Consider the following 16,627-nt stretch of genomic DNA (forward strand, 5'->3'; position numbering starts at 1 on the left):
TGTTGGAGATACGGCTCAGACGCCCACACACTGACTGAGGATGAGAACGAGGTACAAGAACAAGCAAGGAGGTAAAACTGAAGGCGTAAACTTTACAGACTCACCAAAAGGTGCAATGATGGGACACGTGATGCTGTAGGTCATGCTGACTGAAAATATGCACATGGTCCAGGCGTATTCAAGACCAAACTGAAACTCATAGGCTTGACTCTAAGGTAAAAGAGGAGAAATAAGTTAAAGAAGTTAGCCGAATGGTTTTGTAAAGTCAAAACTTTAATCTCTTCAACTTCCACCAATGGGTCCAAAACTGCATTAAATAAGACATTTTTTTATCAATTTACTCCAAACTATGTGAGTAGGGGACTGGAAGTTTATTTTCCAAATGTTATGACTTTATTCTCATATTTTTTTCTTTATTCTTGAAATGTAGAAGTTTAATTCTGTAATTCTGTAACTTTGTTCTCAAAATATTATTAGCTATTTGTTGACGTTTTTGAATTTGTTAACATTTTGATCTTTCTTTATATGTGTACATTTATAAGGAAACTTACTGTACATAATCACTTACTCTTTTAACGTGAATGCGTTCAGCTTTAGATTTGGCAAAACAGAGGCGAAGCGAATACACCAGCAGTGCAGGAATACGCAGCAGCTCCATCCCTGTTCCTATTAGACTGGATGTAATAACGTAGTTCACAAAGAATGCCCCATTATCTGGCAAGAACACACACCTGATGGGTCGAATGAAACATATGTCAGTTTCAACAAATTAGATTGGACTGTGGATTGAAACAGCAAAAATAACAATAACTTACTGAAACTTCACGTCTGGTTCATCCAGGAAGTGGATGTCAAAAAGCCACCTGAAGAACAAATCCAAGCTAAAGAGCATAGAAGAGGGTTTGTGTTTAATTTTTGCCCTAAAAATTATTACAGTGCCCCCCCCAAGATCGTACGGCGAAGTGAGTGGCACAAAATGGGAAGTTCATCACAACATGTATTTAGCCCGCCATGTGTGTGGTTCATCATTTCAAAATATGTGTTCTGCGCCTCAAGTGAACATATGTGCATCATGTGTTTTGTCAAAATAAGTGTCTTCTGCAGACTAAAGGGTTTATGATAAAAAAAGATGCTCACGTTTGCCAGATGCTCACATAATCTCCTGCCTAATCAGAGTTTACTGTTAAGGGAGTGTCTTGCGTGTATTTTGTGAACGTGAGCGTCTCTTTTATGACAGCAGGCATTTATTTTTACAAAACATGTGATGCACATGGTTCACTTGACGCAACAAACACATATTTTAAAAACACAAGACACTCCGAACACATATTTTGAATTTGCGCCCCTCAGAAGAGCAGTCACCAGCCGCCACTGAACAAAGTAATGAATTATCCTAATGAAATGTCTGAAATATTAACCTAAAATGGTACTGTATTGAATCCAACTTACATCTTAAATTTCAAGTGAAGCTACACTAACTACCTTTTATCTTTGAATTGAGATTCTGCATTCAGATTATAGGATATTTACCTGGACAGACCCAGTGATGGTAGAATAATGACCATAAAGACAAGCAGGAAAAAGCATTTATGCATGGTGACCTGATTCTCACTGGACCTAAAAGAGACACAAATAGATGACAATATATTTAAATATTTAAATATATATATATATATATATATATATATATATATATATATATATATATATATATATATATATATATATAATTTATTATATCAAATTTAAGGACTAAATGTGGAGACAAATTTCAAGTGAGAGCAAGGTTACATCATGTTACCATTTAAGATACATTGTTACAGTTCCCTTTGTGGGAACTCGCTCTGAGTCACTGCGGTGACACTTTGGGGACGCCTCCAGGGGTAAGTGACTCTGAATGTGTTTGTATATCAAATTCAACCAATGGTGAGGCTAAGCGACAAAGACAGGGTGACGCGTAAGCCAGGAAGTATATTGCTATCTGAAATATTGCCAAAGACGACGTTCCATGGACGCAGGAATTATGGCAAGACGCAGCGTCTCGTTCCCTTCTCAGGGAACAAAAGTTACATACGTAATCAGAGATGTTTTCATGTGTCAAACACAACTATGCAAAAAAGCATTTTGGTATGAATCAACATTTGCATACAGAAGATATAAGCATTTAAAGCGAACAGTTTAGCAAGTGTGATTAAAAAGTCTAGAATTTTTATGAAATTATCCTACACTACACAGGGTATTATATGGATTTTTCTCCAGAAAACTTCTTGCATAAAATAGATTCAAGCACTTTCAATGACCTGTATTTATGTATGTATATTTTCAAAAACTTCCCAGGACCTTGGATCTGCCCCCCCCCAGATTCACAAACTTTCAAGGACTTCAAGGACCCGTGGAACCCGTGGTAGTATTTTTATCAGTTCATCTGTAATGCATACTTTGTAGACAAGTCAAAATTAAGTTTGCAACATTAGTCGGATGGTAGTTGCCTACACCATTTTGCATCTTTTTAGTTAACAGTGACATTTAATTATATGTTTTGCAAGTGACCAATGACTGTGGGTTCATAAATCCTTACATTTAAAAGGATCTGTATTTTATATTATATGTAATATTTCGCCATATTTTACATTGCATAGCTCATGGCAGCTACTAGTTAAAGGCTTGGGGTGGTGCATATACTTGTGGTATAAATTAGTGTTGTTTTCAAAATGGAGCAAGTTCTTTGAAAAGCATCCATAAAGTTTTAACAATAAGATAAGGAATGTATAAAATAAGTCCAATTCTGATTATATTAGAGTGCACATTTATAGCACAGTGTTTCCACTGTGTAGATACAAGCCATATTCAAGTGGAGAAATCACAGACATTTTGATCCAGATGCACTACATAATGTGACTGCGTGAAAGACGCCGCCAGTGTGCATATGATTATGCCCTTGTTATGATCACTATGACAACAAGACTGGAGAGGCAAGCAGAGAGTGCAGGAGTGAGGGACATCGTGTTAATGTGCATGGGTGGGTGGGAGACTGAGTTGGGGGGTTGTTGTGCTGTTATGCAATATGTTTGTGCGCCGATATGAACATGTTTATGCAATGCATATTTACTGCACTAGAGATAAGCAAAAGCACAAACTTCCTCACCCCGGTCTTTAGGACAGTGATTTATCTTTGCAAAGAGTTATTACAACAAAGTCAGATAAAGAGATTTTCTTATGATCCCATGGTTGTCAAGAATAGGGTGCTTATTTTATTCAAAAATACAAATATTTTTAAATTAGAGAAAACTGATTAAGCAAAAATGTTATTTTCGTTTTGTGATATTATTTTAATTTCACTTTACATTTTTATAGTAGGGATGTAGTGATATATCAGCCTAAAATTGGTATGGGCAGATAGAAAGCATTTTATCACACTTTATTTAAAAAAACAGCCGATGATTAGGGCAGATTATATCCTGATAATTAAAAGGGAAGGAAAAACGCAACAACTCATGCTGGGTGATTATTTTGATAACTTTTTGGCATAAGCACAGATTTCTTTTTGCGCCGATGGGTTCTCGGCACCACGTCAGACAGTGCTTAGGTTGCTTAGCAATGGCAGATGCTATGAGAGCGCCCAATCGCTTTGTAGAGAAAGAAAAAAGTGGCCCGGTTGCGCTTTCTGCACGGTTTTAGATGTAAAATGTGAAGTGCCCTTTATTCAGCTTATTCATTAAAGCATTGTAGATATTACAATGAATTTCAAAAGCATTAAAATAGAATAATTTTAAATGCATTAATGTGTTAAATCTGTACATTTTAATAATTTAACTCTTTCGCCACCACTAACAAGTTATCTCGTCAATTAAGAGAAAACATTTGCATGAAAAAAACGTGTTCCTGATGAGTTTTTACCATAGACTGTAAAAAAAGATGGACAACGTCCGTTCGCTCTCTTCCATTGGTGAAAAGTGAAGCCGCCAGTGTCCCAATACGGCGCCGACATCTTGGGTCTTGAGTCTGCGCAGTAGCGATTTCGGGACTAGTCCTGCGCAGTAGTGAGCAGGAAGTAAAGCCGCAAAATCAAGGCCCCACCCTCGCAGAATGTGCATATCACAGCTGTCAATCATGACGTGACACCACCGTTTTTATAGCATTAAATAACGAACTAAAAACAAACTTATTTTAAAAACAAACACTTAAATTTACATCTGCGTGATAAAAACTACAGTAAATGACAGAAACCAGCTTCGGAAAAAAAGATAATTGAAGTGTAATTCAATTGTTTAGTTGGTCTCAATTCCCGTTGAATAACATGGGGGAGGCGGGGTTTATGACCTATACTGGGACCAGTCACTGGGGGGCGATCTAGACGTTTTGGCTTCACTTTTCAGGGCTTGTGCAGCAAGCTTGGTTTTTATGTTAATCTGTAATACCGTGATTATCCACGGACTTACAAAAATGTATAAAAAAAGGGAAGCAAAAAATTATTTACTAATTTTTAACTCTGTATATGTTTTGATAATCATTCTTAATCTGATCTCTAACAATTTCCTTCACAAAAATGCAATTATTTCAGCTTTTTGCTACATTTTATATATATATATAAAAACATATTTAAGAGTTTATAAGCAGAGAAAAAAATACAGATAGGATGAAACATTTTTTTTTTTTCGTTTTGTTTGTTTGAAAGCAGAGGGTCTGTTCTTTTATTTGATATATTTGTATGTTTATTTTTTTAGAAGAAAATTTTCCTGGAAGGTATTTTGTGAAACTTTTGCAAAAATCACAAAAAATGCTGGTGGGCAACTTTTCAAAAAAAGGCTGGCGGGGAATGAGTTAATGTGTGCTACACTGGGCTCAACATAAAGACTATTGTGTTCATCTCACAACACACAAATTGCAATGTTTATTGTCAAACAGTGAAAACTGTATCATACCTGGTCCAGTGGTATTCAAAGAATGATGAATAGTACACTATGAAGGGCAGCAGGATGGAAAAGGCCCACAGCAGCAGGGTGGGGAAGAACTGGGTAATTACCGGGTTCTAGACAGCAAGACACAACATTCAACATCCAAAACAACACACAAAAGCACTTTTAGTTTTTTTTTTACATTCCTATGTGGCAAAATACAGTCATACGGTTAAAAAAAATACTTCTTTAATGGTCACTGACCCTTAGGCTTTCAACAGGCCTAGTGACGTTGAACTTGTCCATGGTGTTTACAATGATAGCTGGCGTGGTGAGAAAGAAGAGCAAGAGGAAGAGCGCAATGTTGAGCAGGACGCAGCGAAGCCACCAGCGAGAACCGCATACTGACAGATTTTCCCTGGACAGACACAACCAAGAATCAACACGGCAAGGTCTTAAGTACAGTTCAAGCACACAAACGGGAAGCTTCTATTACACAAACAGGAAGGTTTGGAAAAATATTTATAAATAATGAAAGAAATAATGAGAAAAAGAGAGGCAATGAAAATAAAAGCACAACAATCAAGAATTACAAGTAAAAGTAATTTTATTGTGGTAAAAGACTTATTTTAGTCACTATATATGTTTTTTTAAAGATACAAAATAGTCACTTTGACCCCAAGAAATACACAATACTTACAAACATTTGAACATTATTATCTTATTTTATTATTTGAACCGCATTCATTCAGTTTTAATGTATTTTACTGTTACTTTTAGTGATGTTTTACATTGTTTATCATGGGCATAGTCTCTGAACTTTTGATCACCTCTTGTATGATGGCACAACTATTTTACTTTGCTGCTTACATTTGAATAACAAGCACATCGCAGGTGACAATTGCATGACTAGGGCACCTTTTTAGGGACTCCTCCTCTTTAATAACATCTCTATCATCTCTGGATGTAAAACAGTCCATTATAACACCGTTTTAGGGAAATGACATCAGATTGAGGTGATCATGTTTATCATTATCAAGTGAGCAGCTACTCATTTAGGGTGTTTTCACATATACACTGTTTAGGTCGGCCCAAATGACGTGTCGCTCCGAGTACGGTGCGTTTGGGTCAGTGTGAAACTTCACAAAGACGTGCATCGTTTATCTCCACATCTTGATAGCTGCGCTCTCTCTGTCAAGCTGGTTGTCGTGGAAACGTGGGGGTGGTCATGAGACGGTAAGAGCTGTCAGAGACCAATGACAGCGCTGACCGTTGTCACATGGTGTACGGTGCGGCATTTCGAGTAAAGTAAAAAATATATATATGTGAACACGGACCGCACTAACTGAAAAATGATACAATGTATTTTGGTGCGATCCGAGGCCGCACCACGGTGCGCACCAATATATGTGAAAATAACCTTAGACTCTTGGTTCTCATGTACTCTGTACTTTCAATAAAAAAAATTGCATGCCGTAGTCTACAAAGGACTGGTGGGATGTGCATTTATACACCTTCAATCTACTGTACATGTTGTGTGGTTTATTTTGATAAGTAAACTGCCCCTTCACCGATCCAGGCAGATACTACTGCATTAAAGACGCAGTCTTTTCATCTTCTCAATATAAAGGTGTAGCGGAAGATTTTCTCGAATTTTAGAAAAGAACCGCCTTCTCCACTTTTAAAAAAAATGCAATTGTGCAACACTCCTGATTGACAACTAGGAGGACCAATTGTTTTGATGATCCACCTGAAAAAGAAAATCCTCCGCAATACCTTTAAAATGCACCTATTTCAACGCTAAAAACAACATTATTTTGTGTATTTAGTATAATACAATGTGCGTGGTTTATGGTTAAAAAACACATTATTTTCCACATACCATACATTTTTGTAGCTCCAGATATACTGCTTTCCTTAAACACACTGATTTTGTACAAAACTCGTTGATTTGAAAAGCTCTGTATCCTTGATTGGCCAGCTAATCTCTACGTTGTGATTGACCTGAATACCTCTGACGTCAGCAGGAAATGTGATGCTCCTTACCACGTTTGATTACAATGCAATGCTAACAGGAGGAATTATAATAATGTTGGTCTTGTCTATGTGAACAGGCACAGGAAGTAAACTGTTGCCTAAATCTGTGTGTTTGTTATAGTCCAAAAAAAGAGATTTACGTTGGAGACAATAACTTGCATCATCAATTACTTTGGTGTTTATAACTTTTGCATACCATTAAAATGTACTCTAAAAACAAACGGTGCTACCATAGTTACAAACATTCCTCAAAATACCTTCCTTTGTGTTCATCAGAACAAAGACATTTATACAGGTTTGTAACAACATGAGAGGAAGTAAATGATGACAGACTATCCCTTTAAGTACACTATCAGAAAATAAACCCTCAAAGAATGGTTGGGGCGCTACCCTTTTGAAAAGTACACCTTTGCTTCTATAGAGGTCATATTAGTACCTCTGAGGTATTGCTGCTGAAGAGTGCACATTAGTATCTCAAAGGTACAGATGTAATAATGTTTTCTGACAGTGTTCTGTATGAACAATACACAAAAAAGATATAAAAAGTAATGATTTCCTTTGTTGCAAATCCATATACTACTACATAAGTGTAAGAAAACTGAGTTATACAAAACTATGCTCGAAGGCTATGCTAAACTGGAAAGCATTCACACATCAATACATTTTTTTAATAAGATGCAAACATGCTGCAACATAAGAGCTTATGCTCAAAAGAATCCAGACAACACATGCACACACACACACACACACACACACACACACATACACACACTTGTTCAGTGAAGCAGAAAGACAGGCTGACACTGTCTCCCCCCCACACACCCACACACATACTAACACTCACTCAATATATGATTCTCAACACATATTATGTAACAGATATAATGGCTTTCACTGTGGCTGTCTAGGCAGACACTCAGATTGAGACTTACTTATTTCAATTTCATCTCAAAAAGTGTAATATACCGTAACAAAGTGTGTCAAGAAAAAATAATTGTGCACAACTCTTAGCACAACTGTATACATAAACGTATTATAAAAACACTGTGTTTTTGATTTGTTTATCTCATTTATTATGCGGATCTCTGCAATGCTTAATTCTGATTGGTCAGTTGTCACATCCGTGGTCTTTTATTACCTGGTAAACACTAAAAATGATAACACACCCCTCACCTTGATTAGTTTTTCATTTTATGTTTGTCATTTTATGACGAAAAGTTGTGGTTCAAAAGTGTATATTTGTTATTTTTATTGTCAAAAATGACAATCGTTTCGCTAGATAAGACCCTTATGCCTCGTTTGGGATTGATTAGAGTCCTTTGAAACTCCGTTGAAAAAAACTGTTAAGTGTTGAGTTAAGTGTTAAGTGTTGGTGTCCATTAAAGTCCATTAAAATGAGAAAAATCCTGCAATGTTTTCCTCAAACAACATAATTTCTTCTGGACTGAACAAAGAAAGACATCAACATTTTGGATGACATGGTGGTGAGTAAATAATCTGGATTTTTCTTTTAAGAAAATTGACTATTCCTTTAAATAAAATGTAATAAATCAAATTAAACACACACAAAACTAAAGAAAAAGTTGAAATACACAGGAGGTGTATGTAAAGTTATAGTTGCCAACAACTCAATAGAATGTTACACAAGAATAATATAAGCATATTTACGTTTTCATAATACTTACCAGATTATGTCGCTAGGGGCAGGGGCGTAAGAAACGCCCCAATAATGGGAACGCACTACTGTTGAGATGCTGGACTGCTGGGGTTTGTGTCGGCAATGAGCTCTGCTGTAGTCTTTTACAATCCTATAGAAATACAAACAGAGTTTAAAAGAATGAATAAAAAGGATCTATAGACCCTTTTACTGTTTGTAAACAATGATGATGAAGCAACGTATGCGCATATTTTGGCAATGGAAATATGGCGAGAATCAGCAGCGTGTCAAGCTACGCGAGTGGATTAAGCAACACAGACAGAGAAAGTTATATTAAAAAGTTGACTTTATCAAATGGTACAGTATCCGGCTACCAGATCAGTGTATTATAGTGGAGTGGATAGAAGACATTAGCACAAGCCAAATATATAATTTAAATATAAAATATATAATAAAAATAAACAAATATTAGTGCAACTGTAAACACAACAACCAGACATTTTGATTGTCTGACATTAGACGAGTTGCTAACAAGTTAGAACCACTGGGGAACAACACCACTTGCCGTTGCCAAAATGTATGCACAACTATTTGATCACATAACTGTAAAAGGGTCTATTATTCTAGCTCTGCCTTAAATACACAATATATTAACAGCTATAACACAAAACACCTGTTTATGTAGCAGCTGTGGATATTAATGTGCATCAAAGAAGCAGAGAACTACTACAGCAGACTTACTGTACATACTTTACATGATATATATAATGTACATATCTGTTTTTCTAGTCAAAGAGCTACACCTTACAAATGTATTTAATCATACCTACGTAAGCACACTTTTGCTGTGCTATTTTGTGAATATGGTCACAGTTGAATGGGTTGTACTCTGCTGCACAATGCACGTAACAACAGCCTAGAGCAAAATAAAGTATGGCCTGTGCTTCGATGGAGTAAACTTTACAAAGCTCTTTGTGAGCAAAAATAATAGGCAAGTTAAAACTTCATATTAACATGTGAATTGCAAATAAGTAAAATAATTTAACACAGGATATACCTGTACAACATTCATGTTTAATCCCTGTTTTCACACTTTTAATGTGATATGCGGGAGGAAATAAAATATTTAGTTTTTGGCTTAAAAAAATTATTTAAAGAAATGTAAAGTGGTGCTTGCCGTAGCAAAACTTGCAATGTTCTGTTTGCTAACAAGAGTCAAAAGAGCACATTCACATGTTCTGATTCAGAGATATAGGTCCTGCTAAAGGTTGCTAGGGTATACTGTTTGGTTGCTATGCAGTTGCTATTGTACCTGGGGTGGTTGCCATTGGGTTGCTATGCAGTTGCTAGATGTTGCTAGGTGGTTGCTAGGGTACCTAGGGTGGTTGCTATGCAGTTGCTCAGTGTTGCTATGTGGTTTATATGGTACCCGGTAGGGAGGCATGATTAATCGTATTTTTATCATGATAATGATTTGTGTGTGCCCACGATCAATGAATCAAAATTGCAGCGATCAGCCTGTAAAGACCAAGCACAAAACAGACGGTCTAGAATCAAGCAATGTGTTTGTTTGTTGTTATGGGCGGAGTCAGGGTATACTAATGGATGACGGACAGTGTCTGACATGACAGCGTCTAAATTGCAAGCACAAGATTTACCTTGAATGAACATAATGGCAAACAACAAAAGGAAAGTGCAGAAATACATAGGTTGGTTCCCAAAAAGGATCATATGCTATTGTATGGATCTTTTGGATTCAAGGAATTGATGTTGATCAGGTAAGTTACGAGTCTTGTGCAAACTGTTCTCCTGTTCCATCCGAACGTGCAATATCAAGAATTTCAAAAGCTGTAGACAAGACACAAGCCGCAACCCCCAAAAATCCCTGACCATCCACGACACAGACAACAATAATGGGTACATTGTTAAATGCAGTACCATATTCACCTTGCTCGCAATGACACAAGGAACCGAATGCGATAGCATATCAAGTAGGTCAGCCAAGAATATGTGTCCAATATGCACCTTGAACAGCAAAATTATTGCCACATAAAGGCATATCATAGGCTAGCAAAAACTATTTTTTTATTCTAAAATTTTTTGTTTTTATTATATATATAGCTGTAAAGTGTAATAAAAATACTGAAGTGAATAGAAGTTCTTCACCAAACAATAACTGTGATCAAAAGTTCGAGCAAAATAACTGTGATCATCATTTGTCCTTTTATCGTGGAGCCCTGGTACCCGGGGTGCTTGCTAGGGAGTGAATTGGCATCCACTAATGATTTCAGTCCAAGCCACGAAGGAAACAAGACCACCCATATGATACAGAGATAAAGGTCGCACTAAATGGTTGCTAGGGTACTCTGTTTGGTTGCTAGGTAGACTTGGCATCCACCAATGATTATGCTTAGTGAAACAAGCCCACCCCCATGTCTCTGTGATGTGCAATAATAATGATACTTTGCATAAATACAAGGGACCACTAATAATAAGTTGGCAATGTTTAAAATTAGTTATGACAATATTTTGGTGAGTTTATAATGTAATCAATTTCTTATAATTCTTATTACATTATGTGCAGTTTTTATGTTATGAGCTGCTACAACATTTAAACCTTGCCACAATCAGTCCACCCAAAACTTACACTGCTGTCATTCTTTCATCTCTGAAGGTAACAAAGGCAATGCCCAGCCTCTTCATAGAAATGCGGTTCTTCTCAGCATTAAACTCATCTGTCAGTTTCTCCTCCAGCTCACTATAGTACTGCTCTGCATCCACCTGAAAAAGAGATCACATCTCTCATATACACTGCACTTCAGCATGAATGACAGTTGGTGTGTGGGGGTCTCCAGTGGCCGACATGAGGAGCTGCATTACCATCCACACAGCAACTCAAGAGCAATTTCACATACTGTATAAAGGCTTTTCACACTGCGCTAAACCCCGGGTTTGAACAGTGTGAAACGTCAGATTATGAATACCCAGGGTAATCTCAAAACCCCTGGTTATGTATGAACAGTGTGAAACAGATAAGACAGGGAATTTCAAATGGCGTGCTTCATACCATATGTGGTATTTCTTTCTCTGTAGTTGAAAATCTGTTTATATTCAAATGCAGCTACAGTATTTATTCTGATAAGTATAATGAATGTGTTAGAGCTATGCACCTGCTCAAATCCACAGATATCACAGCAGAAGATCTGTGCACATGGATGCATCTTTATCATGATTCTTCCATCCTTCTGAGCTTTGGTTGTGAAATACAGCCGACCTTTCATTGCTTTTCGCCTGTAAAGAATGGCAAATGTGAAAAAAAAGATCTTTTAGGGAAAAATATACAACAGCAAGTTGAATCTCTTTCTTGTGTCTCTTTAATCTCTCTTTGCTTTCCGAATTTGCAAACTGCCCCCTGATGGTAGATGCTGAAACCATTGCATGATGCACGGTTCCACATTAGTAAACAGTATCCTAATAGACCCTTTTACTGTTTGTACACAATGATGACATGGCAGCGTACGCACGCCCATTTAGGCAACGGAAGTATGGCAAGAATCAACAGTGAAGCAACACAGACAGAGAAAGTTATTTAAAAAAGTTGACTTATCAACTTTTTCAACACAACCACCAGATCTGTGTACTATAATGGACTGGATAGAAGACGTTAGCAGATGGCCAAAAATAAAGTTGCCAGATACATATATACGTATATTAGTATATTATATTAGTACATCCAAACGCAACAACCAGACATTTTGATGCTGGGAAACCGTTTTAATAAACTTTCTGAGTTGCTAACACGTTAAAACCAATGGGGAATAACACCACTTCTGTTGCCGAAATGCGCGCGCAGGCTATTTGATCACGTGAGCTGTAAAAGGGTCTATGGAACCTTTCAATAGTAATTACATAATTAAAGTCTTTTTAAGGAAATCACATCACTGCGCTGCCAAGTTTGCAACACCTGCAATACTGTGCATGCGCAAAGGACCTGTTTGGCTCTTTTTACTGGAAGGCGGGACTACAGCGGCCGTATTGACTGTTGCGATCTCCCCCATTCATAGCAATAGCAATGACGCATATGTAAGATTAAATATTTTTGCTCCTGACCCTAAACCTTTAGGACACAAAGTTCAACATGCCGTTGCAGGTTCAGTGCAAAATAACATCATACAATATATCAACATGCCATATAAAACATCAATGTTAATCAATCAGCTTTATGACACTGGAGATGTTTAAATGTGGGAACGACCTTTCTAAGTCCAGCTTCATCAACCTTTGTACATCGAAGCAGAAACGGATGTCTGTGACAGTGCAGCTTGGGTAGGCCTCACTATTAGAAGATCAAAAAGACAAAAAATTATATAGGGAGACTGTGCCTACACATATACACTAGTAAATATTTCTTAGGAAAGGTTTATTAGTCGGGCATGTTATCATACTATTTTAGGATATTCTGAAAATGTTATCATTTAACAATACAACATTTTGATACATTTTTATTAATAAAAACATTTAACATAATTACAAATACAAAACGAAAAAATTGTAAACATATGGTACAAAAATATCAAACCATTTTTTGTCTAACAATAATTATATAAATACACTGCACTTTTCAAAAAGTACAGTGTGCACCTAACATTTACAGTACTGTGCAAAAGTCTTAGGCCACCACCACCAGACTTATTGTTTTAGAAGTTTTAATGTCCATCCATATTTAAAAATTAAATTAATTCTTTAGGCATCGTCTGTGTTTAGTGTGACCTCTCTTGGCACTAAACACATTTTGAGCGTTTTTGAGCAGAATGAAATAAAAAGACTAATTTCTTCAAAATTAGAAATTAGGATTTAATTTTATTTAGGTTTAAGAGATTCTGCAGTTTCCTGCTATTGCTCAAGTGGAAGGGGAGTTTACCCTAAAAACTTGACACATCAGTTTACATTTTTATACAGTTTTTAATACTATATACACATTTCCTGTATTTCTGGATGTGTTCTATTAAAGAGACTAAGAAACAATTAATTATATATGATCAACATTGCAAAAACAACAAATCTAATTCTGGTATGGTGGCCTAAGACTTTGCACAGTACTGTATATATTGCTTTGCTACCTCAAATATTGGTACCAAATGTATACATATCTGTACCCAGTACATATTAATACCTTGTGACAACAGAGTAGTATAAAATTACAACTCATGTGAAGACTTATCATCATGATTTGACATTTATAAAAAGGGTTTTCTCAAATGTATGTCAATGTGGCTATTTTGTGTTTACTTGTTTATCCAAAAGCTTTTTAAAAATTATAATATAAGAACTTTTGTTACAGTAGGAACTTTGAATCAACATCTGAAATTCAAGACAAACCAACATACTGTAGAAAACAACTGCTATAGAGAAATAAAAAATGTGTGTCATTTTGGTTTAAATGTTTTTTTAAGACACTGACAAATTATTTAATATTCAATATGCTGAAAAATGTATATCAAACGAGACTTTGTTGCAAACATTGTGCTCTTTACTCACTGCAAGTGTTTGGTGATCAAGCCAGGATCAGAGATTTCTCTGGGAATGGAAGTGATCATTAAAGTTCTGGCCACCTGCAGTAAAAACGAGAAAAAAATAAAAACAAGCTTTGATTTTCTGAATTAAATGTTGTAAATATTGTACTACAGTATAGTGTACTTTAAGAAATCTCTTTTATTCCCTGAGAGCCACTTATAAAGTTCATAAAGCATGTGACTGATGTTTTTTATGCCTGGTAGAGAAAATTGCAAGAACTGAGGTATCATTCATGTTTTGAATCTTTACGAATGGAGGCTTGTTCAAATCTTATTCCAATCTTTGCGTGTTAACCAATTAAAGTAAAGAAGACTTTAGCTTAGATTATTATTATTATCATTTCTCCTGCTTTAATTAATGTAAAGCTGCAAATAAACAATTGTGAGAACTGCTATATATATAGATAAAATTGAATTGAATTATTATCACAATGTGTTTGTCCACCGACCTTTTCATCCTCTTTGTACTCAAGTCGTGAGGAGTGGTGGGCCATACACAGTACAGTGATCACAAAATACAGCAGTGCAAAGATGCTGTGCAACCAAAGAAATGCATTTCTAATAAAAGAGGAAGAGAGACCAATTTAGATCATGTCAATGACTACAAAACTGCAGTATGTACATACACAACAAGGTTATGCTTTTTAGTTTCACATGAAGCACATAAAAAATGACCTACTGTCCCGGGACGTTAACTACTGTAGTCCTGCCGAAATTCTGAGGGCTATCTTCTAAAAAGCAGAGAAATAAACAACTTGTGTTAGGATTTCAGGGCCTTCTCACATACCAGCAACAAAAATAAAACTCTAAAAGTAATTTGAGGCGTGTGTGGTAAAGCATGAGCTGTGAATCTGGACAAAAAAAATCTCTGCACCCCGATTATTATGCTCTGAGTTTGGTTGCTATGACAAATTTGTGAACGTGCCAGTTTACTTAACCAACACAGTGTCAAACGGTTGCATGGAGATTATGGTCAGCGTCGAAACCCCCACCCTCTCTTAACCAGCCGGCTCCGAAATGACACCACATATTGGTCTACCGCACATCCACATGCAACGATCACTCACCACTTTTTTAAAAGCACACTGTAAAAATCCTGCCACCAAGGTCTGCTAAGTCATATGAAACGCTTATTGCAGGTCTGAGAACAACACGAGGTAAAGCTGGTGGCTTTTCACAATGCACTTCTTGTGGTGTGGACGTTCAGGGCCTTTCCCATATTTAATTTGGCTCGTTCTAACCCTCTATCGTGCCACCCAACCATCTTCAAACACTGTAGGGTGGTCTGAATGATGCTTTTACACACATCCACTAATGGATGGTTGAGAATGAGCTCTTCTAAGTCTTCATGAGTTTTCCCAGGCCATTCCTGGGAATCATTCATAAGCAGGCCCACACGGAATCTGTGCCCACAGAATTAAAATAACTGTATTGTTAAAATACTGCATGCTCCTTGCATGGTTGTTTATTATATATTGCCAAATTCTATCTATCTATCTATCTATCTATCTATCTATCTATCTATCTATCTATCTATCTATCTATCTATCTATCTATCTATCTATCTATCTATCTATCTATCTATCTATCTATCTATAGATACTGTGTGGAGGTACATGAAACAGTACACAGATGAATTCAAAATGACATTTACCCTATTTACTTTATAATGTATACTCCTGAGGTGCATATTATTACAAATTTCAAACTGTGCAAATATCTATTGCTTTAGGAAACCCACATTTGGGTCTGAACTCTTCCTCCCACTTAAAGTGCATTTGGCCTTACAGGTGGTCTCTTCCCAAACTAGCACCCCTGGTGAAGCTGATATGTTGATTTGCTTAAATAAACAGAGTAATGTTTTGAAAGCACCACAATTTTTAAACTAGGGATGTGCCAATCTGATATTTAGTATACATAATGTCTCATAATGGCAAAAAAATCCTGAATCGGATTTTGGGAAAATAAAGATAATGTTTGTCTGTTACTGCATAACTGTTTCATGTAATATGATGTATTTCATAATTTAACTCATTCGCCACCAGCCTTTTTTTTTAAGATGCCCGCCAGCATTTTTTGTAATTTTTACAAATGTTTCACAAAATGCATTCCAAAAATTTTTTCTTCTAAAAATATAAAAACATAATATATCAAATGAAAGAACAGACCCTCTGCTTTCAAACAAACAGTAAACAAACAAACCGGGGAAAAAAAACATGTTTCATCCTATCTATATTTTTTCTCTGCTTATAACTCTCACATTTTTTTAGCATAAAGCTGAAATAATTGCATTTTTGTGACGGAATTTTGTTAGAGATCAGATTCAGAACGAATATCAAAACATACACAGAGTTTAAATTCGTTAAAAAATAGTTTGCTTCAGTTTTTTTAAATTGGGTAGTGCTAAGGGATAATTGCTGTGTTACAGATTCACATAAAACCTCATCAGAACACGTTTTTTTTAT

General features: G+C 36.2%; 1 protein-coding gene across 1 annotated transcript in view; it reads right to left on the bottom strand.

The window, feature by feature from the left end:
* tmem63c (transmembrane protein 63C) overlaps positions 1-16,627 on the bottom strand; it is a 100,862-nt gene that overhangs the window by 6,250 nt on the left and 77,985 nt on the right. The window contains exons 7-19 of the mRNA XM_065288618.2: positions 14,842-14,893; positions 14,612-14,720; positions 14,128-14,201; positions 12,845-12,925; positions 11,760-11,880; positions 11,237-11,370; positions 8,618-8,740; positions 5,160-5,313; positions 4,923-5,029; positions 1,531-1,617; positions 816-881; positions 569-731; positions 105-210 (exon numbers count right to left, since the gene is read on the bottom strand). Coding sequence (XP_065144690.1) covers positions 105-210; positions 569-731; positions 816-881; positions 1,531-1,617; positions 4,923-5,029; positions 5,160-5,313; positions 8,618-8,740; positions 11,237-11,370; positions 11,760-11,880; positions 12,845-12,925; positions 14,128-14,201; positions 14,612-14,720; positions 14,842-14,893 — 1,377 coding nt within the window. The remainder of the gene's footprint in view (positions 1-104; positions 211-568; positions 732-815; positions 882-1,530; positions 1,618-4,922; positions 5,030-5,159; positions 5,314-8,617; positions 8,741-11,236; positions 11,371-11,759; positions 11,881-12,844; positions 12,926-14,127; positions 14,202-14,611; positions 14,721-14,841; positions 14,894-16,627) is intronic.

This window comes from Paramisgurnus dabryanus, chromosome 17 (assembly GCF_030506205.2).
Source record: "Paramisgurnus dabryanus chromosome 17, PD_genome_1.1, whole genome shotgun sequence".
In the NCBI taxonomy this organism is placed as follows: Eukaryota; Metazoa; Chordata; class Actinopteri; order Cypriniformes; family Cobitidae; genus Paramisgurnus; species Paramisgurnus dabryanus.